Source organism: Somniosus microcephalus, chromosome 12, assembly GCF_052327205.1.
Source record: "Somniosus microcephalus isolate GS21.2 chromosome 12, FLI_Smic_1.0, whole genome shotgun sequence".
In the NCBI taxonomy this organism is placed as follows: domain Eukaryota; kingdom Metazoa; phylum Chordata; class Chondrichthyes; order Squaliformes; family Somniosidae; genus Somniosus; species Somniosus microcephalus.
The window spans coordinates 24058181-24083613 of NC_140998.1; the positions used below are offsets into that span (position 1 = coordinate 24058181).

At 46.3% G+C, this 25433-nt stretch overlaps 1 protein-coding gene across 2 annotated transcripts in view; it reads right to left on the bottom strand.

Moving 5' to 3' along the window:
* adck1 (aarF domain containing kinase 1) overlaps positions 1 to 25433 on the bottom strand; it is a 719907-nt gene that overhangs the window by 176487 nt on the left and 517987 nt on the right. For both annotated transcript variants that reach the window (XM_086002658.1, XM_086002659.1), the window contains one exon: positions 19521 to 19670. In XM_086002658.1, the coding sequence (XP_085858784.1) occupies positions 19521 to 19670 (150 nt within the window). The remainder of the gene's footprint in view (positions 1 to 19520; positions 19671 to 25433) is intronic.

A 25433-nucleotide genomic window follows, 5' to 3' on the forward strand; every position in this document is an offset into this window, starting at 1 on the left:
ATCCGGGGTAGCCCTAAAGGGGCTAGGACTAGTAATTATCCCTTCAGGCTTAGGGAGGGAATTCCAGAACTTAGGGCCTAGGCAGCTGAAACATTGGCACGGGCCACGTGTGTGTGTGTGGGATCACTATCCTCAGCTGGGTAGCACAGTCTCAAGGTGTGAGATTCCCACCGAATGCAAGAGAGGTTGTAGACCTGCTCTCCAGCACAGGGGAAAACTAACTTCAGGCTCTTGCTAAGACTGAGCCCCGTCGGAATAGGGGCACTGACCGCTCAAGAACACTTCCAGAAAACAAGCTTCAGGTCATCGCACACACACAAATCCCTTGCTCATTGATTACGGTTGAACGATCTCTCCAATAGCATTTAAATAATGAGAAGTACATCTGCGTATTGCTTCTAAACAAAACAGAGTGCAGCTGGTAATTCGACGAGGATGTTTGACTGGGTCAACAGAGTCCTATTTACCAGTGAAAGCCGCTGAAGCAGACAGAATAAATGGGTTCACCCAACTATTAGATCCATTTCCAGAGAGAGAAGGGATTAAAGGATAGGTTGAGAAGCTGGGGAGATGGGGGTTAATCTCAGGCTGAAAAAAAAGGCAGGGTCTTTTCAGACATAATGTCACTTCTCTTGTTCTGAGCTGCTCTTACGACCGATTTTCCTGACCCTTACCCTGCATCAGGAAAAATGGGTGGAGGCCAGGTCTCTGTCCTGTCCTGGTATCTCCTGAGCTTTTGTAAAATTCTGGGCCTTGTTTTTAAATCCCTCCATGATCTCGCCCCTCCCCATCTCTGTAACCTCCTCCAGCTCTACAACCCTCCAAGATCTCGGCGTTCCTCCAATTCTGGCCTCTTCCACATCTCCGATTTTCATCGCTCCACCACTGGCGGCCGTGCTTTCAGCTGCCTGGGCCCTAAACTCTGGAATTCCCACCTTAAACCGCTCTGCCTCTCTCCTCCTCCTCAAAAACCTGCATCTTTGACCAAGCTTTTGCTCATCTGTCCTAATATCTCCTTATAGAATCATAGAAAAGTACAGCATAGGAGGAGGCCATTAGGCCCATAGAGTCTACGCCAGCTCTTTCAAAGAGCATCCAGTTGGTCCCACTCGGTGGCTTGGTGTCAAATGTTGTTTGATAACTCTCCTGTGAAGTGCCTTGGGACATTTTACTAGGTTAAAGGCATTTATATAAATGCAAGTTGTTGTTATTGTCGGTCGGGGGTTGGGTAGGGGGGAGGGGTGGGTGGTGGGAGAGTGTGGAGCTGGCTGTCAATGCCGGCCCAACATTCCAACGCTAATGAAATGGGAGAGGGTGCTCGTGGCCTCCCGACTCATTTTCCTCCCAGGTCACTGGTACCACCAGTACCTGCGGACCTCAGATAAGCAAAGCTCTGTGTGTTGCCTCCAATTCCGGCGGCCCTGGGGGAGCGGGGGATAGACCCGAAACTGAAAGGGCAGTCATATTTCAAATGTCCAAACTGACCCCCCAGGGTGCTTAGGCCTCATTGGGTCCTTCTGAACGCCAATCTTAGGAACATAGGAACAGGAGTTGGCCATTTAGCCCCTCGCGCCTGCTCTGCCATTCAATGAGCTCATGGCTGATCTATATCTCAACTCCATTTACCTGCTTTAGCTCCATATCCCTTGACAGCTTTACCTAACAAAAATCTAGCGATCTCAGTCTTGAAAGCCCCAACTGTCCCCCCAGCATCCACAGCCTTTTGGAGGAAGTTAAGAGTAATGAAGAGAGTCAGGCAAAGCCTTTTTTTAAACACAGAGGATAATTAAATTTCTGGAGGATAAGGGGTAAGCCATTTAGGAATGAGATGAGGAGGAATTTCTTCACCCAGAGAGTGGTGAACCTGTGGAATTCTCTACCACACAAGGCAGTTGAGGCCAATTCATTAAATATATTCAAGAAGGAGTTAGATATATTTCTTAAAGCTAAAGGGATCAAGGGATATGGGGAGAAAGCAGGAACAGGGTACTGAGTTTGGATGATCAGCCATGATCTCATTAAATGGCGGAGAAGGCTCGAGGGGCCAAATGGCCTACTCCTGCTCCTATCTTCTATGTTTCTATGGAGAAAGGATCAAGGCAATTTCCCACGAACGCTTAACATTCCTTCATCCGTTATTTTAAATGCAGGGGTTAATTTTTTATTTTAAATGGGTTAGCATCTCCGCTAAAATAATGGTCAAAGGAATCTCATATGAAAGCATTAAGCATTCATCCGCTAATATTACCAACAGTAAATGCTGGACTTTGATGAGAAGGTGTACAGATGGGGTTGAGAACAGTCAAGGAGGACATGCTAATACTGTCAACACTGGGCAAGCCCGAGGCTGTGAGTCAGTCGCACACCTGAGACATCATTTGCATCAGAAGCAGCGAGCTGCGTCCCTCATACAAGCTCAGAGGAATGCCCATTCATGCTTTAATCCGATATCACTAGGTCATTACAGCTGACAGGGCGGCTCAGGTTGATCGGGTCATGTCTCCTGGTAACTCCAGGAAGTAGTGGTTTCAGCCAGACACCTACAGGAAATAGATCTGATCTCAGGAAAAGATCCTCCGGTCCATCTAGCCTGCCCCACACAATTGTGATACCTTGTGCATCACGATATATACCCACCCCACCCTACCCAGAAACCATGTGATCTCATGGGAGAGGCGTAAAACTAGATTAAAAACCCAGGCCAATTTGGGGGGAAAAATCTGGGAAATTCCTCCCTGATGCCGTCCTCCCCCCACCCCAACCCAAACCCCCACCCCAAGGCGATCGAAACTAGTCCAGGAGATCACTCTGGCCCTGATAATTGTATGCAGTTCCTATCTTTTATTGAAGGATGGACATTGGCTGAGGTATAAAAGCAGCAGGTGTAAGGCCCTGTTAAAGAAAGTAAGCTTTGAAAAGGCTCTGATAATGCCCAGCACACACATTTTATTGATTCAAAGCAGCTGACTATCTTGTCAGCTATTTTCAATCTTTAAAAGGTCACACTGCAGGTGAGCGGTCAGTGAGAAGCACTCCTTACATGTGTTTCCATACAGGTTGGAGCTGATCCTGTGAAGGTCGAGGTAATATAGTTTCCTTCAGTGCACGATAAGCATGCCGCTAATGTACTTCTCTTTCTTCATCCGCTGTTTTCCTCCACTGTACTTTTCTACCTCCTTTCCTCTCTACTTTTCTCTCATCACAACACACCTGGGTTGTGTATGGGAGTGCTGCTTCTGATTCTCAGTAATGGAGAGCATTAGAATGTTATGGAGGCATGGCTATCCCAGCATGCACAGCCACACCGAAACCACTCTATGAAAACAAAAGGGTCTGCAGTCCTTTACCTATATGTGCTTTGTTTTCATCCTTTTCTCGTTTTAGATCGGGATGGTATGCAAGATATACCAGTTGGTAACTCCGTACCATCTTGATTTAATCCTCCCTTCACCTCACCATTGGCAGCCGTGCCTTCAGCCGACTAGCCTCACGCACTGCAATTCCCTCCCTGAACCTCTCCACCTCCCTCTCCTCCTTTAAGACCTTCCTTAAAAGCCGCCTCTTTGACCAAACTTTTGGTCACCCTCCTAATATCTCGTTCCTTGGCTCGGCATCCATTTATGTTTAAGAACATAAGAAATAGGAGCAGGAGTAGGCCATATGGCCCCTCGAGCCTGCTCCGCCATTCAATGAGATCATGGCTGATCATCAACCTCAACTCCACTTTCTGCCCGATCCCCATATCACTTGATTCCCTTAAGAGTCCAAAAATCTATCGATCTCGGCCTTGAATATACTCAACAACGGAGCCTCCACAGCCCTCTGGGGTAGAGAATTCCAAAGATTCACAACCCTCTGAGTGAAGAAATTTCTCCTCATCTCAGTCTCAAATGGCCGACCCCTTATCCTGAGACTATGCCCCCTAGTTCTAGACTCTCCAGCCAGGATGCCTTTCAGCATCTACCCTGTCAAGCCCTCTTAGAATCTTATGTTTCAATGAGATCCCCTCTCATTCTTCTAAACTCCAGAGAATATAGACACATCCTACTCAATCTCTCCTCATAGGACAACCCTCTCACCCCAGGAATCAATCTAGTGAACCCGCGTTGCACCCCCTCTAAGGCAAGTATATCCTTTCTTAGGTACGGAGACCAAAGCTGTACACAGTGTGGTCTTACCAAAGCCCTGCACAATTGCAGCAAGACTTCCTCACTCTTGTACTCCAACCCCCTTGCAATAAAGGACACCATACCATTTGCCTTCCTAATTGTTTGCTGTACCTGCATGTTAGCTTTCTGTGTTTCGTGTACAAGGACACCCACGTCCCTCTGGACACCAACATTGGGCCATTTTTCTAATTTAACGGCGCTACATGAATACAAATTGGTGTTGTTCAATTATCTTCTGGGGGTGGGCGAGTACTGCGAGTCTTCTTATTGATATGGGAAGAGTTCATTGGTGGAGGGGGGAGGAGGCAGCTTTCCACTGGCTACTGTCCCAGATTCCCTTAATGGCTAAATCTAGCCCTGTGTACAAAAGTAGCTCAAATTATTATTGTTGTAAGAATGTGAAGAGGAAGGCCCACAGGATACAAATGCTTGGAGCTGAACGGGAGCTAGCTGACGGGGGTGGAAGCCAGAACGTGGGAAGAGGAAGAGAAACGCAAGTGGATGAGTCAGTTGTAGTCTGGAGGTCGAAGTGGTAAGATCGACATCTAAGCCTACTCCTCTGTTAACTTTACAGAGTAGAAGTGGGTGGACACGTCAAGTCTTCTGCAAAGAGTGGTCGGGGCAATTAGTTTTGAGGGAATCCTGACAAGCTTCCACCGGCACAGATTCTGTGAGAGAGAAAGGAAGCCAGAGAGCTTGAATCCAAGACAGTTTCAGGGTGTGGGAGAATTCAGTCAGTTCGGGCTAAAGTGTAAATGTGCGAGATTTGAGACTGCAAATTTTAAAAATAGGCCTATAATATGTTAAGGCAACTTGAACAATGAAGACTGACGGCACTATAAATAGCTGCTGGTTGAGAACTGGGTGTCTTCTCCCTGCTGTTCAACAATCCCCGACAGAAACTGAATACCCTGTGGGAAATTCACTGATCATCCCAAAGAGCCAAGCCGGGCATCAAATACCTCGCAGAGAATAAAAAGAGAAACAAATAGAAAAAACTGCAAATCTGAAGCAAAAACAGAAAAAAATCTGGAAATGCTCAGCGGGTCTGTCAACAGCAACTTGCATTTATCAGCTTTCACAGTGTCAGCTGTGGCTCAGTGGGTAGCACACTCGCCTCTGAGTCAGAAGGTTGTGGGTTCAAGTCCCACTCCAGAGACTTGAGCACAAAAAGCTAGGCTGACACTCCCAGTGCAGTGCTGAGGGAGTGCCGTGCTGTCTGAGGTGCCGTCTTTCGGATGAGACGTTAAACCGAGGGCCCGTCTGCCCTCAGGTGGAAATAAAAAAACCCGTGGTACTATTTCGAAGATGACCAGGGGAGTTCTCCCCGGTGTCCTGGCCAATAGTTATCCCTCAACCAACATAACAAAAACAGATTATCTGGTCATTATCACATTGCTGTTTGTGAGAGCTTGCTGTGTGCAAATTGGCTGCCGCGTTTCCATTACAACAGTGACTCCACTTCAAAAGTACTTCATTAACTGTAACACGCTTTGAGACGTCCGGTGGTCATGAAAGGCGCTATATAAATGCAAGTCTTTCTTTATACAGCGCCTTTAACATAGTAAAACGTCCCAAGGCACTTCGCAGGAGCGTTGGCAAACAAAATTTTACAAAATTTGTCAGCGTCGCAAAACAGAATAGAACATTGTGCTAAGGGATAGGAGGCAGAGGGTTGCCTTTCTAACTGGAGGGAAGTATGCAGTGGGGTCCCCCCAGGGGGCCAGTATTAGGACCATTGTTTTTCTTGTTATATAAAACTGTCCTGGACTTGGGCATAGGGAGTACAATTTCAAAGTTTGCAGATGATACCAAACTTGGCAACATAGTACTGTAAATAGTGAAAAGGACAGTAGGAGATTTCAAGAGGACACAGACAGTCTGGCGGAATGGGCAGGCACACAGCAGATGCAATTTAATGCGGATAAGTGTGAAGTGATGCACTTTGGGGGAAACAACATGGAGAGGCGGTATAATCTAAATGGTACTATTTTTGAGCGGGTGCAAGAGCTGAGGGACCTGAGACTGCATATTCACAAATCCGTGAAGGTGGCAGGGGAAGTTGATAAGGCGGTCAAGAAAGTGTACGGGATACTTGGCTTTGTAAATAGGGGCACTGAATACAAAACCAAGAAAGTCATGCTAAACCTTTACTAATTGTGGTAAACCACTGTTTGTATTCCTGTTTGTCCTGTTTGTATTCCACTGTGTACATGCCTGGACATGCCTCGGCTGACTCCTCCCACAGGTCCTAGTATAAAGGTGACTGCTCCCCAGCCCTTTGTATCCTGGGCCGGTCGACCACTCGAGGCAGACCTCCATTCTGTTGTTAATAAAAGCCTTTAGTTACTCTTCTAACTCTCAGTCTTTTATGAGTAATTGATAGCGCATCACTAATCACTGGTTAGGTCTCAGCCAGAGTATTGTGTACAATTCGAGGAACCACGCTTTAGGGAGGATGTCAAGGCCCTGGAGAGGGTTCAGAGGAGGTTTACCAGGGTGATACCAGGGATGGCGGACTTCAGTAATGTGGAGAGAGTGGAGAAGCTGGGATTGTTCTCTTTAGAGCAGGGAAGATTAAGGGAAGGCCTAACAGAGGTATTCAAAATGATGAGGGGTTTTGATAGAGCAAAAGGGAGAAACTATTTCCTCTGGTGACCAGAGGTCATAGATTTAAAATATTTGGCAAAATGACTAGAGGGGAAATGTGGAGACATTTCTTCACACACAGAGGGTGACATGAATCAGTTATTCATGAAAGAAAGACTTAAGAAATAATACTGAGTGGCCTATGGGTGGCGCTGTCCAGGGAGAGTATAAATACTCGGGCCCGGGCCCAGCTTGCGCAGGACATTCTTAACAGGAACTAGTGAAGGACACAACTAGACCTCCATGTTGTGAAACAGTTGATTAAAGCTTTGTTTAACGCTTAGACCAAGTGCCTAGTAGTTTTCTTACGTCAGAGGGTTGTTAAGATCTGGAATGTGCTACCTGAAAGAGTGATGGAATCAGATTCCACAGTAACTTTCAAAAGGCAATTGCACATGGACTTGACGAGGACTTATTTGCAGGATTATGGGGAAGAAGCTGAGGTGTGGAGACGAAATTGGCCAGCTCTTTCAAAGAGCCGGCACAGGCACGACGGGCTGAGTGGCCTCCTTTCTCTGCTGTAAGATTCTACGATTGTGGGTGGAAAGATTTTTTCAAATCTACAGCCTCTACCTGAAATATTTACCTGCCTTCCTCACTGTTCAGATACTGACAGACTCGGAGGGAAATCCTGATGATAATTTTCAGAGCCAGTCAGCTATCAAATACCTTCACAGAGAATTCCTGACAACCCCCAGAGGCAGGCAGGCAGGCACTGATTAGCGTACAGCGAACTCTTGGTAATCCCTAAAGCCGGGAGGATAGCAAATATTTTTCAGGGCATCTCCAACAATCCCTGAGAGCCAAGTGGTTATTAGATATCTTAGTGGGGGAATTGCTGATGATCCCCTAAGACCAGACAGACATCAAACACCTTAAAACGAATCCCTGAGAATTTCCTCAGGGAAGTCCGACATGAAGCAACTATAATAGCAGCTCGGGTCAGGTTATGATCCCCAGCAGGATGTCAATTTAACAGTGTCGGATGTCAGTCGATCCCAGTGTAACACAGTGCCTCAGTCGCAGAATCCAATGTGCGGTGACAGCTGAACAGCAGACAATCCCATCGGAGAAAGGAGATGGGTTGAAATGCAGAAGAACTGCTGAGGGAAACATTTCAGAATCACATTCCTGCTCAGACGCGTAACCTGTCACGATAGCTGGAGTTCTGACAAACTGTCACAGCAACGCCAACCTTCTCTGCTAAAATGAAAGTTGTCCCAAGTTAATAGGCTTTTGTGGAAACGTATTTTCCTTCAGGGCAGCAGGTCTCAGGGTTTGATATTGAAAGTAACACATTTCTTGTCTCCCATTTACTGCAAAAGGTGCCTGCTCAACTTAAATGGTCATATTTGTTCCTTGCTCAGTAATGGACACAGAAACAATGGCCCGACACTTGCGGTCGGAGGCTTCCCGCAGGGCGGATGCCTCCGGCCTGTAAAAAAATCTACAAACTTACCTGGAGATTCGTAGCTTCGCGCTCCTGGGCCTCTCCGGGTACGCGCGGGCAGGGGCCCGCGTAAACCCAGGAGCGCACACAGTTCGCAAGCACCCCATGGATCACGTGGGCCGGCCCAACCAATAAAAGGGAATCCCCATTCATGCTTATAGAAATTCCGTATGTACAGAAACCCCATAAGTATGAATGGGGATCACTCTCAAAATACAGCAACGCATGAAATAAAAAATGTTTTAAATTACATATTTAAAATTAATTAAAATGCCATTTAATTAAATATTTTAAACAAAAATTTAACTTTTTGAATTTTTTTAAATATGTTTTAACGGGGCTAAAAATAAACTTACCTTATTGGACAGGGTTTTTAATGTATAAATCAGTGATAACATTTTATTTTTCTATTTTTTAAAACTCTTCTGCTGGTAAAAGCAGATCTTATGCCTGCTTTTACCAGGCTTAAGAATGTCACGAGCATTCAGTTTCAGAAGATTCTTGACAGATCGCAAGTTGCGGGTTTTCGCGCATGCGCTTCACGTGCCTAAACCCGGAACTTGCGCGGCCCTTAAGGGCCCGTGCACACCTCGTACGTACCCGTAGGGGGTCGCAAAATACGGCCCAATGTACGATTATGTATATACTCGTGGGTCTATTGGAATATTGCTCACGGTTCATCAAAGGATATGCTCTGTGTCTTACCTACAGAATCATACAGCGCAGAAGGAGGCCATTCAGCCCATCGTGCCTGTGCTGGCTCTTTGAAAGTGCTATCCTATATGTGTTGCTGGTTTTTTTTGCTTCATTCTCATGATGTGGGCGTCACTGCCTAAGAACATAAGAAATAGGAACAGGAGTAGGCCATTAGGCCCTTCGAGCCCGCTCCACCATTCAAGGAGATCATGCTTCATTCTGCCTCAACTCCATTCACTGGCCCTATCGCCATATCCCTTGATGCCCTTACTAGTAAGAAATCTATCGACTTCTGTTTTGAATATACCCAATGACTGAGCCTCCACAGCCCTCTGGGGTAGAGAATTCCAAAGATTCACCACCCTCTGTGTGAAGAAATTTCTTCTCATCTCAGTCCTGGATGGCCTACCCTTTATCTTGACGGTGTGGCCCCTGGTTCTAGACTCCCCAGCTAAGGGAAACATTCTCCCAGCATCCATCCTATCAAGCCCTGTGATAATTTTGTATGCTTCAATGACATCCCCTCTCATTCTTCTGAATTCAAGAGAATACAGGCCTAGTTTACTCAATCTCTACTCATACGACAGTCCCGCCATGCCAGGAATCAATCTCGTGAACCTTCGTTGCACTCCCTCTATGGCAAGTACATCCTTCCTTAGGTAAGGAGACCAAAATTGTACACAGTACTCCAGGTGTGGTCTCACCAAAGCCCTATATAATTGGAGTAAGACTTCTTTACTCCTGTACTCAAATCCTCTTGTAATGAAGGCCAGCATACCATTTGCCTTCCTAATAGCTTGCTGCACCTGCACATTCACTTTCAGTGACTCATGTACAAGGACACCCAGGTCCCTTTGAGCATCTGCATTCCCCAATCTTTCACCATTTAGGAAATACTCTGCCTTTCTGTTTTTTCTATCAAAGTGGATAATTTCACATTTATCCACATTATATTCCATCTGCCATGTTCTCACCCACTCACTGAGCCTGTCGAGATCCCCTTGAAGCCTCTTCACATCCTCTTCACAACTGAGACTGCCACCTAGCTTTGTATCATCAGCAAATTTGGAAATGTTACATTTAGTCCCCTCATCCAAATCATCCCCCTCTCAATTATCTCAGAACCAACACCCCTCACCCAGTAGCCCCCTACACATGCATCCCTTTCCCCAATGTCTATAGTGCTGAACACACTATCTCCTACTCCTAAAGCCCACCATCCATCTCCCATTGCCGCCAGATTCATGACACACCAGTCCAAGTATTCCCAAACCTTGCCCCGCATGGTTGCCATCCCCTCCGCCCCACACCCCCCGCAACTCCTCTCCCAGTAAGTTCTCATCCCAAGGCGCTTCACAGGAGCGTTATCAAACATAATTTGTCTCCGAGCCACATAAGGAGATATTAGGACAGGTGGTCAAAAAGGTAGGTTTTAAGGAGCGACTTAAAGGAGAAGAGAGAGGCAGAGGGGTTTAGGGAGGGAATTCCAGAGCTTAGGCCCAGGCAGCTGAAGGCAAGGCCACCAATGGTGGAGTGATTAAAATCGGGGATGCGCAAGAAGCCAGAATTGGAGGAGCGCGGAGATCTCAGAGGATTGTAGGGCTGGAGAAGAATACAAAGATCGGGGGGGGAGGGGGGGGGGCGAGGCCATGGAGGGATTTGAAAACAAGGATGAGAATTTTTTAATTGAGGCGCTGCCGGACCGGGAGCCAACGTAGGTCACTGAGCACAGGGGCGGGATGGGCGAATGGGACTTGGTGCGAGTTAGGGCCCGGGCAGCCGAGTTTTGGATGAGCTGTAGTTTCCAGGTGAGTAAGGTGCAAGGTGAGAGACCGGCCAGGAGAGCGTTGGAATAGTTGAGTCTGGATGTAGCACGGACGTTTAATAATCTCCAAGAGCTGGCGAGGTGATAACCAGCCCTGTCCAATTCGGATGGTGCCGAAGGGGGAAAAACAACAAAGGAATTCAAAGGGAAGTTAAAAGAACTGAATCCATCAAACCTATTGCAGTCCCTGTCTATTGTGCTTCCATAAATAGCTCTTGTCACAGCAGGTCTGTCAGCTACTGAAAGGCGACGGATGAAACCTCGACAACCAAAACGCTGACAGATCTGCTGTGTATTCCCAGCATTTATTACTTGTCACCGGATTACAGTGGGGTTTTTTTTTATAGTTGTGAGACAAGCAACTGCCCCAACCTTTGTGGACAGTCGGTCAATGTTGGATGATCTAATGATAGCGAAGCGAAGCCGTGTAAATTAAACTCATAGCAGAAGGCAGCGGCCGCAGTTACCCGGCCAAGTTGCATCCGTCCTGGCCCAGTTAGCTGGCCAAGAGCAGACATGACTGGAACAGAACACTCAGGCGGACACGGCACTTTTTTTTTGTGCTGCTGTTCAGACAATTTTAAATGTCATTCAATGCTGCAGAACTACGGAGGTGTCGGCAACCTCGCTTCAGAATCCAATCTGGAGTTTGTGCCGCACTCTGTCAAATAGATATCGGCAACTTGCTCAACTGTGAGTGCTCCTTGGCACACTCATCTGCTCGTTTTATTCTTGCTCTTTCCCTGCCCGTTATCCATGCGGTTGCCTCTCACTCTGTTCCTCTCTCTCTCTCTGTCTTTGCAACTTCTGTATGTTGCATGCATTGTGTATGGTGTATGTATTTTCATCCTTGTTTGAGTGAAGCTAAGAAACAGCAAGGGGCAGAAAACATTGGTGGCCTCCAAATAGTCGTCGTAATGTAGGGCAGAGTATAAATCAGGAAATTAGAGGCGCGTGTAACAAGGGTAATACAGTAATCATGGGGGACTTTAATCTACATATAGACGGGGCAAACCAAATTTGCAGTCATAGTGTGGAGGACGAATTCATGGAATGTATACAAGATAATTTTCTAGATCAGTATGTTGAGGAACCAACTAGGGAACAGGCTATTTTAGATCTAGTATTGTGCAATGAGAAAAGGGTTAATTAATAACCTTGTAGTAAAGGGGCCCTTAGGGAAGAGTGACCATCACATGATAGAATTTTATATTAAGTTTGAAAGTGATTTAGTTAAATCTGAAACTAGGGTCATAAATCTAAACAAAGCAAACTATGTAGGTATGAGGGGCGAGTTGACTACGGTAGATTGGGAAGCTACATTAAAAGGTATGATGGGAGACAAGCAATGGCTAGCATTTAAAGAATTAATTTATAACAAATATACATTCCTTTAAGGCATAAAAACTCCACAGGAAAAGTGGTCCAATCGTGGCCAACAAGAGAAGTTAAAGATAGTATTAGATCAAGGGAAGAGGCTTATAATGTTGCCAAAAAGAGCAGTAAGCCTGAGGATTGGGAGGATTTCAGAATTCAGCAGAGGAGGACCAAGAAATTGATAAAGAAAGGGAAAATAGAATACGAGAGTAAACTAGCAAATGGTATGTTGGCCTTTATAACAAGAGGATTTGAGTATAAGAGTACAGACGTCTTACTGCAATTATATAGGGCCCTGCTGAGACCACACCTGGGGTATTGTGTACAGTTTTGGTCTCCTTACCTAAGGAGGATATACTTGCCATAGAGGGAGTGCAACGAAGGTTCACCAGACAGGTTCCTGGGATGGGGGGCTTGTCCTATGAGGAGAGACTGAGTAGACTAGGCCTATATTCTCCAGAGTTTAGAAGAATGAGAGGTGATCTCATTGAAACATACAAAATCCTTAAAGGGCTTGACAGCGTAGATGCAGGGAGGATGTTTCCCCTGGCTGGGAAGTTTAGAACCAGGGGTCACAGTCTCAGAATAAGGATTTGGCCATTTAGGACTGAGATGAGGAGACATTTTTTCACTCTGAGGGTGGTGAATCTTTGGAATTCTCTACCCCAGAAGGCTGTGGAGGCTCAGTCGTTGAGTATATTCAAGATAGAGAGCAATAGATTTTTGGATATTAAGGGAATCAAGGGATATGGGGATAGTGCAGGAAAGTGGAGTTGAGGTCGAAGATCAGCCATGATCTTATTGAATGGCGGAGCAGGCTCGAGGGGCCGAAAGGCCGACTCCTGCTCCTATTTCTTATGTTCTTGTTTTCAAACCCCTCCATGGCCTCGCCACTCCCTATCTCTGTAACCTCCTCCAGCCCTACAACACTCCAAGCTCTCTGTGCTGCTCCAATTCTGGTCTCTTGAGCATCCCCAATTTTCATCGCTCCACTCTAGAATACTCTACCTATAACTCCCCACCTCCTTTAGGAGGCTCCTTGACCGAAACAACTCTTCTCTTGAATAATACCTCTTTGACCAAGCTTTTGGTCACCTGTCCTTACGTGGTTTGGTGTCAAATTTTGTTTGCTAACGCTCCTGTGAAGCACCTTGGGATATTTTACTATGTTAAAGGCGCTGTATAAATGCAAGTTGTTGTTGTATTGCTTATACCATTGTGTATAGTGTATGTAGTGCCCTGTTTCAGGTGATGGATAAGTGATAAATATTGGCTAGGACAACATGAAGAACTCCCCTGCTCTTCTTCAAATAGTGGTATGGGATCTTTTACATCCACCCGAGAGAGCAAACGTTACCTCGGTTTAACCTTGCATGAAAAAGACAGCACTTCCAACAATGCAGCATTCCCACAGTACTGCACTGGAGTGTTAGCTGAGATTTTTGTGCTTAAGTCTCGGGAGTGGGATTTGAACCTACAACCTTCTAACTTAGAAGCAAGAGTGCTACCCACTGAGCCAAAGCTGACACCTAGTGTAATATAGTGGCATTACACCAGCATGAGAACTGAAAGCCCTTCACACAATAAACCACGAGTGAAGGTCAGTGACTATTGTCATGTGTGTAAACCCAGCAGCCATCTTGCATCAGCAATATCCCACAAACAGCAATGAGATTGCTAACCAGTTATTCTGTTTGTTTGTTGGTGCTGGTGGAGTGAAGAATGTTTATCAGGGCACCAGAAACATAGAAGATAGGAGCAGGAGTAGGCCATTTGGCCCCTCGAGCCTTCTCCGCCATTTAATGAGATCATGGCTGATCATCCAAATTCAGTACCCTGTCCCTGCTTTCTCCCCATATCCCTTGATCCCTTTAGCCTTAAGAAATATATCTAACTCCTTCTTGAATATATTTAATTAATTGGCCTCAACTGTCTTCTGTGGTAGAGAATTCCACAGGTTCACCACTCTCTGGGTGAAGAAATTCCTCATCTCATAGAAACATAGAAGATAGGAGCAGGAGTAGGCCATTCGGCCCCTCGAGCCTGCTCAGCCATTCAATGAGATCATGGCTGATCATCCAAATTCAGTACCCTGTTCCTGCCTTCTCTCCATATCCCTTGATCCCTTTAGCCTTAAGAAATATATCCAACTCCTTCTTGAATATATTTAATGAACTGGCCTCTACTGCCTTCTTTGGCAGAGAATTCCACAGGTTCACCACTCTCTGGGTGAAGAAATTCCTCCTCATCTCTGTCCTAAATGGCTTACCTCTTATCCTTAGACTGTGACCCCTGGTTCTGGACTCCCCGACCATCCTTCCTGCATCTAGTCTGTCTAGTCCTGTTAGAATTTTATAAGTTTCGATGAGATCCCCTCTCATTCTTCTAAACTCCAGCGAGTACAAGCCCAATCGACCCAATCTCTCCGCATACGTCATTCCTGCCATCCCAGGTATCAGCCTGGTGAATCTTCGCTGCACTCCTTCCATGGCAAGAACATCCTTCCTCAGATAAGGCGACCAAAACTGCACACAATACTCAAGGTGTGGTCTCACCAAGGCCCTGTACAACTGCAGCAAGACATCCTTGTTCCTGTACTCGAACCCTCTCGTTACGAAGGCCAACATACCATTTGCCTTCTTAACCGCCTGCTGCACCTGCATGCTTACCTTCAGCGACTGGTGCACAAGGACACCCAGGTCTCGTTGCACTTCCCCTTTTCCCAATCTATTGCCATTCAGATAATAATCTGCCTTCCTGTTTTTGACACCAAAGTGGATAACCTCGCATTTATCCACGTTATATTGCATCTGCCATGCTTCTGCCCAATCACCCAACCTGTCCAAATCATCCTGGAGTTTCTCGGCATCCTCCTCACAGCACACGCGCCCACCCAGCTTTGTGTCGTCTGCAAACTTGGAGATATTACATCTAGTTCCCTCGTCCAGAACATTAATATATATTGTGAATAGCTGGGGTCCAAGGACCGATCCCTGCGGTACCCCACTAGTCACTGCCTGCCACTCGGAAAAAGACCCGTTTATTACAACTCTTTGCTTTCTGTCTGCCAACCAGTTCTCTATTCAAGTCAATACCTTGCCCCCAATCCCATGTGCCTTAATTTTATACGCTAATCTCTTATGCGGGACCTTATCGAAAGCCTTTTGAAAATCCAAATACACCGCATCCACTGGTTCTCCCTTATCTATTTTACCAGTTACATCCTCAAAAAATTCCAGTAGATTAGTCAAGCACGATTTACCTTTTGTAAATCCATGTTGACTTTGTCCGATCCGGTCACTTTATAATGGACTCTAGCATTTTCCCCACTATCGATGTCAGGCTTACCGGTCTGTAATTCCCCGTTTTCTCTCTACCACCCTTTTTGAACAGTGGGGTAACATTAGCTACCCGCCAATCCATGGGTACTGTTCCAGAGTCTATCGAATTTTGGAAGATGACCAGCAATGCATCTACTATTTCTAGGGCCACTTCCTTAAGTACCCTAGGATGTAGGTTATCAGGCCCTGGGGATTTATCGGCCCTCAATCCCATCAATTTCCCTAACACCATTTCCCTACAAATACTGATTTCTATCAGTTCCTCCCTTTCATTAGACCCTATGTTCCCTGACATCTTTGGGAGGTTATTTGTGTCCTCCTTTGTGAAGACAGAACCAAAGTATGTATTTAATTGGTCTGCCATTTCTTTGTTCCCCATTATAAATTTCCCTGATTCTGACTGCAAGGAACCTACATTTGACTTCACCAATCTTTTTCTCTTCACATATCTATAAAAGCTTTTACAGTCAGTTTTTATGCTCCCTGCAAGCTTACTCTCATACTCTATTTTCCCCCTTTTAATTAATCCCTTTGTCCTCCTTTGTTGGGTCCTAAACTGCTCCCAATCCTCAGGTTTACTGCTTTTTCTGGCCAATTTATATGTCCTCTCCTTGGATCTTATGCTATCCCTAATTTCCCTTATTAGCCACGGTTGAGTCACCTTTTTTATTTTATTTTATGCCAAACTGGGATGAACAAATTCTGTAGTTCATCCATGCGATCTTTGAATGTTTGCCATTGCCCATCTACCGTCAACCCTTTGAGTGACATTCCCCAATCAATCCTACCCAACTCGCACCTCATACCATCGTAGTCTCCTTTATTTAAATTCAGGACCCTAGTCTCTGAGTCAACTATTTCACTCTCCATCTTAATGAAGAATTCTATCATATTATGATCGCTGCGACCCAAGGGGTCTCGCACAACAAGATTGCTAATTAATCCTTTCTCATTACATAATACCCAGTCTAAGATGGCCTGATCTCTAGTTGGTTCCTCGACATATTGATCCAGGAAACCATCCCGTATACACTCCAGGAATTCCTCCTCCACAGTATTGTTACTAATTTGGTTAGCCCAATCTATATGTAGATTAAAGTCACCCATGATAACTGCTGTGCCCTTATTGCACGCTTCTCTAATTTCCCGTTTAATGCCATCCCCGACCTCTGCATTACTGTTTGGAGGTCTATATACCACTCCCACTAATGTTTTCTGCCCCTTGGTATTTCTCAGTTCTACCCATACAGATTTCACATCATCAGAGCTAATATCTTTCCTTTCAATTGTGTTAATCCCCTCTTTAACCAGCAATGCTACCCCACCTCCTTTTCCTTTCTGCCTATCTTTCCTGAATATTGAATACCCCTGGATGTTGAGTTCTCAGCCTTGGCCACCCTGGAGCCATGTTTCCATAATCCCAATCATATCATATTTGTTTATCTCTATTTGCGCAGCTAATTTATCCACCTTATTACGAATGCTCCTCGCATTAAGACACAAAGCCTTCAGGCTTGTTTTTTTAATGCTCTTAGATCTTTTAGAATTATTACTTAATGTGGTCATGTTTGATTTAAACCCTTGATTTCTCTGCCTGTCACTTTTGTTTTTCTCCTTCCTATCTTTTGTTTTTATCCTTGTTTCCCTTTCCTCTGTCCCCCTGCTCAGGTTCCCAACCCCCTGCCATTTTAGTTTAAACCCTCCTCCAGAACACTAGCAAATACTCCCCCAAGAACATCGGTCCCGGTCCTGCCCAGGTGCAAACCGTCCAGTTTGAACTGGTCCCACCTCCCCCAGAACCGGTTCCAATGTCCCAGGAATTTGAATCCCTCCCCCTTGCACCATTCCTCTAGCCACGTATTCATCTGAAATATCCTTCTATTTCTATGCTGACTAGCACGTGGCACTGGTAGCAATCCTGAGATTACTACCTTTGAGGTCCTATTTTTTAATTTACCTCCTAACTCCCTATATTCAGCTTTTAGGACCTCATCCCGGTTTTTACCTATATCGTTGGTACCTATATGCACCACGACAACTGGCTGTTCACCCTCCCCTTCCAAAATGTTCTGCAGCCACTCTGAGACATCCTTGACCCTTGCACCAAGGAGGCACCATCCTGGAGTCTCGTTTGCGGCCGCAGAAACCCCTATTTATTCCCCTTACAATAGAATCCCCTATTACTATAGCTCTCCCCCTCTTTTTCCTCCTGTCCTGTGCAGCAGAGCCACCCCTGGTGCTAGGAAGTTGGCTGCTGCTGTCTTCCCCTGGTAAGCCATCCCCCCCATCAGTATCCAAAGCGGTATATCTGTTGGAGAGGGGGATGGCCACAGGGGACCCCTGCACTACCTGCCTGCGCATACTACTCTGCCTGTTGGTCACCCGTTCCCTTTCTGCCTGAGCCACCTTTTTCTGCAGTGTGACCAACTGATTAAACGTGCTATTCACGACGTCCTCAGCATCGCGAATGGTCCAGTATGTATCTAATCGCTGTTCCAGCGCCGCAATGCGGTCTGCCATTAGCTGCAGCTGGACACACTTCCTGCACACATAGTTGTCAGGGACACAGGAAGTGTCCCTGAGTCCCCACATAGTGCAGGAGGAGCATACCACGGCACCGGGCTGTCCTGCCATGACTTACCCTTTAATTAATTGAAATTAAATTAAACAAATCAATCCCGCCAATTACACTACAGATAAATGATATATTTAAGGGCCCTGGTTTACCAACAGTCCCCGCTACACCACAGAGACTTTAGAAAGTATAAACCACAGAGTTAAAGTTTAAAAAAGAGAGAAATACTCACCAACCAATCACTTACCTGCTTTCCGGTGACGTCACACTTCGATTACTTTTTACTTCTCTCCCTCTCTGAGATTGGAGATTAGTAAACCTACCTGGTCTCTGGGGCCTTTTATAGCCTCGCCGCTCGCGTTTCCCGCCGCTGCCGCTGTGAGGTCTACCTGGTCTGTGGGGCCTTTTATAGCCTCGACGCTCACGTGTCCCGTCGCCGCCGCTGCTGCTGTGAGGCCTACCTGAGTCTCTGGGGCCTTTTATAGCCTTGCCGCTCGCGTTTCCCGTCGCCGCCGCTGCCGCTGTGAGGCCTACTTGAGTCTCTGGGGCCTTTTATAGCCTGGCCGCTCGCGTTTCCCGCCGCTGCCACTGTGAGGCCTACCTGGTCTCTGGGGCCTTTTATAGCCTCGCCGCTCGCGTTTCCCACCGTCGCTGCCGCTCTGAGGCCTACCTGGTCTCTGGGGCCTTTTATAGCCTTGCCGCTCGCGCTTCCCGCCGCTGCCGCTGTGAGGCCTACCTGAGTCTCTGGGGCCTTTTATAGCCTCGCCGCTCGCGTTTTCCACCGGCGCCGCTGCCGCTGTGAGGCCTGCCTGAGTCTCTGGGGCCTTTTATATCCTCGCCGCTCGCGTTTCCCACCGCCGCCACTGTGAGGCTTACCTGAGTCTCTTGGGGCCTTTTATAGCCTCGCCGCTCGCGTTTCCCACCGCCGCCGCTGCCGCTGTGAGGCCTAATTGAGTCTCTGGGGCCTTTTATAGCCTCGCCGCTCGCGTTTCCCGCCGCTGCCGCTGTGAGGCCTACCTGAGTCTCTGGGGCCTTTTATAGCCTCGTCGTTCGTGTTTCCCGCCGCTGCCGCTGTGAGGCCTACCTGGTCTCTGGGGCCTTTTATAGCCTCGCCGCTGGCGTTTCCCGCCGCTGCCGCTGTGAGGCCTACCTGAGTCTCTGGGGCCTTTTATAGCCTCGCCACTCGCGAGTCCTAAATGGCTTACCCCTTATCCTTAGACTGTGACCCCCTGGTTCTGGACTCCCCCGCCATCGGGAACATCGTTCCTGCATCTAGTCTGTCTAGTCCTGTTAGAATTTTATAAGTTTCAATAAGATCCCCTCTCATTCTTCTAAACTCTAGCGAATATAAACCCAATCGACCCAATCTCTCCTCATACGTCATTCCTGCCATCCCAGGTATCACTTGAAGCAAACATCAAACTAAGTCGAAGCCCACCTGATATAATCCGTGGTCCAGCAACACGATTTCAGCCTTATTGGTTCGAGTGGACTTTCTCACCAACACGTTGCCTGGGTGCGGGTCACAATGCACAAAGCCATTTACAAAGATCATTTCACTGTACAGCTTCCCCAGATTTCGAGAGATCTGCAATACAAAAAAATGAAAAGCGAAAGGTTACATGAGATTTTTTTTTTTTTTTGTCATGTTCAGCAAAGATTTTACCACAGGGTCAAAATCCTTCCTTCTCTTGGTTGATTGTCATCTCAAGTAGTGTGTCTCAGAATAGGCTGAGACATAAATGAGACATAAAGGATGGCCTCCCAGGAATTGGAGTGTCCGTGTGGATCTGTAATCCAGCCAGAAGTCAATGCCTTCAGACGAGAAGGGAAAATTGGTGAGACAAAATTGGCCAAGATTGTAAATGGAAAAATGTTGCAACCATTACTATTAACTGTCTTATTTGAAGAACTAGTTCTGTCATCCCCACTATCATCAACGATGCACTTTAAGGATGCAGAATATTTAGAGAATAACAGGCGTGCTAAGAAACTGCAAGAACAATGAACAGTTGAAAATAGGGTTCAACATATCCCCGACGCTTTCAACACTCGACCTCTCGCCTCCAACCGCCTTGCCCAGTTCAAACATTCTTTTTTCATCATCGCTAATATTTTTATTAACTAATAAATAAGTGTTCAAAGAAACTGAAAAAAAAAACATTCAATTTCTTTTTTAATACCCATATGATTTTGCTCCCTGGGTGTTTTTGCTCGTAGCGTTGTCCTGGAGATTTGAAAATGATAATGAGTTTGCAAACTACAAGATGCACTGCAGCAACTCGCCAAGGCGCGCGACCTCTTGCAACTAGAAGGACAAGGGCAGCAGGCGCATGGGAACACCACCACCTCCAAGTTCCCCTCCAAGTCACACACTATCCTGACTTAGAAATATATTGGCTGATCCTTCATCGTTGCTGGGTCAAAATCCTGGAACTCCCTCCCTAACTGCACTGTGGGAGCACCTTCACCACACGGACTGCAGCGGTTCAAGAAGGCAGCTCACCACCATCTTCTCAAGGGCAACTAGGGATGGGCAATAAATGCTGGCCTTGCCAGCGATGCCCACATCTCAAACAAATTTTTTAAAAAGCGAGCCTGTTTGGAATGACACCCAAGTTTGACGACTTTGCCGTTATCACCTCCGTCACCACAAAGCAGTACATCAGCAGAAACACTAATTAAAAGTTCAGAATCAGCACTTTTCACTCTTGATTTGAGTCTGTAATTAAGCACTGACCTCGACATAGGCCTTTGACCATTAGAAAATAAGGCGGAAGAGGAGGGGAGGAGCAGAAAGATGATGAGTTCCTTGGGGAGCTGTCCAGGATTCCATTGGTACAGTCGTGTCCAGGAAACTCATCTTCATGACAATGCAGGGAGATGGTTGTTGTCAAAGCTCGTGGATAGGCTGTGGATGTCTGTGTCAATCTACACAGCAGATCCAGTAATAAGGATGGGCTCTGACCATAAGGAACCCTTTCTTTAAAAATCAATAGTTACAAAGGATTGCAGTAACTGCCTGTTGGCTAGAAGCATTAGGGTCTAAATTTAACATCACTGGGCCCATTTTATGAGCCTAAAACGGGCACAACGATAACCAATTTAGCAGTGCGCAGACCCGCGCCCAATCTGCACAGGCCCTCGGGCCACGACTAAATTAGTTGGCACCTTTCTTTAGGCAGCCCTGGTGGCCCCCCTGAAATGAGCAGCGGGCCTCGTTTGAATATTGAAATGAGGCGCCTGCTCCCATTTCTGACCTGGGTTATTTAATTTGTTTGCCCTAGTCAGAACTTGTGATGCGCAAGCTCCAACTGGTATTCCTGCATCTTGAGCAGCCTTGAGGTCCTTACGAACATACGAATTTGGAGCAGGAGTAGGCCACTCGGCCCACTCGAGCCTGCTCCGCCATTCAGTAAGATCAAGGCTGAAGGGGTGCCTCCCGATCGCCACCCCTCCCAGACTTACCTGTGGGCCTTGGCAGGGGGGAGAGGGGGGGCGAGATTGATAAGGCCCCGACAGGCAAGCTGAGTCAAGGGCGCCTGATTACATTATGATGATGAGGCTTGAGGATGAATTGAGTTTGGTCCACATGCCTCTCCGTTCCGGCGCACCTTCGCTGCTTGTTGACAGAAATCACGCCTGGTTTGGGGCGCGAACAAATTTAAGCCCCATAGAAAAAGGAGAAGGCCATTCAGCCCCTCAACACCATTCAATTAGATCATGGTTGATCTGTATCTTAAACTCCATTTACCCGCCTTTGCTCCATATCCCTTGATACACTTACCTAACAAAAATAACATAAGAATTAGGAGGTGTAGGCCATTCGACCCCTCGAGCCTGCTCCGCCATTTAATAAGATCATGGCTGATCTTAGACCTTAACTCCACTTTCCCGCCTAATCCCTTGATTCCCTTCTGATGTGCATTTATTTTGGATAGATCAAGAATGAATCATTTCAGGGAGCTGGCTTAGACTTTATTAGTGTCGTTCTCCTTGGGGAGATTAGCTTTTGCTTCCCTTCTCATCTTTCTAATTACCTTAAATGTAGGCTGTTGGCCTCCATGATAGCTTCGAAACCTGCTGCAAGACACTGGAATTAGCAGCTCAATCATGAAAGTCTGCAGATGCTCACTTTCAAAGCCAGCAGGAGTTAGTTCAAAGGGGTATTCTAGACTAGAGATTCCAAATGAACTAACTGACGCATCAGTTTCTACGGCACTGCACTATTTGTAGCATTCATGCCTCTTGGTTTTTGGGTTCGAGCCCCACTCCAGAGATTTGCGCACATAATCAAGGCTGGCACTTCAGTGCAGTACAGAGGGAGTGCTGCAAGGCGGGAGGTGACATCTTTTGTATGAAACCTTAAAACCGCCTGCCTGTTCAATTGGATGTAAAAGATCCCACTGCGCTGTTCACGGAAGAGAGGGAAGTTCTCCTGGTGTCCTGGTCAACCAACACCACCAAAAACAGGATTATCTGGTCATTTATTCATTACCTCTATAATGGCACCCATCATTACTGCGCTGTGCACAAATTGGCTGCTGTGTTTGCCTATACTACATAGCAATAGTAAGTGCACTTCAGAAGTAATTCATTGGCTGTGGAATGCTCTGGATCATCCTGAGGACATGATAACACGCTACATGAATGCTTTTTAGTGCAAGGATGGAGAGTACCTTTTTGGGGTCCTGGACACATTGAGGAACAGCAATTACTAAATCCTACTTCATTTAATTTTGACAAGCCTGTTAAAGTAGGAACATGCAACCTTTGGGAGCTAGAGGCCAGAGACATGAATCAGAACCAGTAAGTGGGCGACATGTGACGACGCAGAAATAGGAGCCACCTTGAAATCAGAAAAGGCAAGACTTCCCATACACATAAAAACAAGACCCACATGCAAAGAAAGTGAACTCCTCCCCCCATGCACAAAAAGCAGGCCACTCAAATGTGAGACCCCCCCCCCCCATGTAATGGCACCCACCATATACAGTAAAGCAAGATTCCCCCTTACACCAAAAAGAAAACAAAACCTCACATTGGTTCCTATCCTCCCCATCTCCTCGTATGAGGAGAGATTGCGTCGATTAGGCTTATATTCGCTGGAGTTTAGAAGAATGAGAGGGGATCTCATTGAAACTTAAAAATTCTAACAGGACTAGACAGACTAGATGCAGGAAGGATGTTCCCGATGGCGGGGGAGTCCAGAACCAGGGGTCACAGTCTAAAGATAAGGGGTAAGCCATTTAGGACTGAGATGAGGAGGAATTTCTTCACCCAGAGAGTGGTGAACCTGTGGAATTCTCTACCACACAAGGCAGTTGAGGCCAATTCATTAAATATATCCAAGAAGGAGTTGGATATATTTCTTGAGGCTAAAGGAATCAAGGGATATGGGGAGAAGGCAGGGACAGGGTACTGAATTTGGATGATCAGCCATGATCTCATTAAATGGCGGAGCGGGCTCGAGGGGCCGAATGGCCTACTCCTGCTCCTATCTTCTATATTTCCTCCTGCTCTGGAACATTCAGCACTTTAAAGTTCTTGGGCCTGGGAGGACTGATCAAGAGTGTTTCCTAATTGGTGCAAAAATAAGGCTGCTCCTGTTGGTTCAAGGCCTTGTCCACTCCTCCAAGCCTGGGCAGTTTTAATGAACTGAAGTTGAAACCAGCTCTGAGCACAAGACACTCGAAGAAGAACAGAAGCAGTGGGGCGGGCAACAGGAGCTCGCAGGCCAGATCTAGCCCGTTGGACAGAAAAGTGAAGGCAAAAATCAATCGTCTTCCACAGGAAGAAAAATCTTCAGTACTGTGACATTTCTGCCAGAAGTAACTGCAACTTCGAGAAGCCATTCCTGCGGCTAGCCAGGAAACTCATTGGAAATCCCAATTTGGAGTTTGTTGCTATGCCAGCTTTGGCACCACCAGAGGTTTGGATGGACCCTGCATTAGCAGCACAGTATGAGGAGGACCTGAAGGTTGCTCAAGGCACTGCATTGCCAAATGCAGATGATGACCTGTGACTTAATAGCTGGAGTCAAACACCAGCAGCCTAGTTTTATAGGCAGCTGTCCTGTGATGCGAGTTGGCCAGTTATAGATGATCAGTAAATAAAGATTAAATTATATTATATTTTAAATATAATAACACACATAAGAAAGGCATGTTGGACAATCCCGTTTTGAGGGATGGTTATGGGGATAGGAGAGGCAAAGAGCTCGCCAGGCTGAAACCTGAGCACCACTCTACCATCACAAGGTGGCACATTTTGTCTTCCTAACCTCAGCTGTGTGGAAGTGGGTGATGCAAGTATAGGTGTACCCGGTTAAATAGCCATTGTAAGCTTTTGTTAATATAAAATATATATCTGCATATTAAAGATTGATTCTGTAGTGGTTGCAATGGCTGTACAAGGTCAGGCACAAATAATAAAAAGGGAACTAATGAGCACTCATGTGTGGAGTGTCCAGAGTGCAATAAACAACCTAAGACATCAAAGGCATGTACAACAAATGGTAGCAGCTAACCTCACCACTAAACACAACGTGCTGATATATGGTACCCACCGTTGTCCTACGTAATTAAACCTATAAAGATACAACACACTGGAGCTCCTTGGGAACCTCAATCTACACTTGCTAAGGCTAGTGTAAGCAGTCAAGATGACACGCTTGCGACCTCCTTGGTATGTGAGTATAGGTACCTATATCTCATATGCACTGCATTTTATTATCCCATTGACTTGATTTAGTAAAGAGTTTCAATGTTTCCTAGTCCTCGAACTTGCATTAGAGGTAAAGGATGTACAACAGTATCCTATATTACCTCCACAAAATGGCAATAGGGATATATGACAATATCCTATATAAACCCAACAGGTGAGAAGAGGCTGGGTGCTTTCTCATAGAGGGTGGCATGGGGAGAAGCCTGAGAGCAGGATGCCCACCAACCCTCTCAACCAGGGTTGGACAAAAATGAAAAAAAAGGCTTGCATTTCTATAGCGCCTTTCACGACCACTGGACATCCCAAAGCTCTTTATGCCAATGAAGTATTTTTTGAAGTGTAGTCACTGTTGTAATGTAGGAAACGCGGCATCCAATTTGTGCACAGCAAGCTCCCACAAACAGCAATGTGATAATGACCAGATAATATGCTTTTTTTTTTAGTGATGCTGGTTGAGGGATAAATATTGGCCAGGAGAACTGCACTGCTCTTCTTCGAAATAGTGCCATGGGATCTTTTACATCCACCTGAGAGAACAGAGGGGGCCCTTGGTTTAACGTCTCATCTGAAAGACGGCACCTCCAACAGTGCAGCACACTCTCAGTGCTGCACTGGAGTGTCAGCC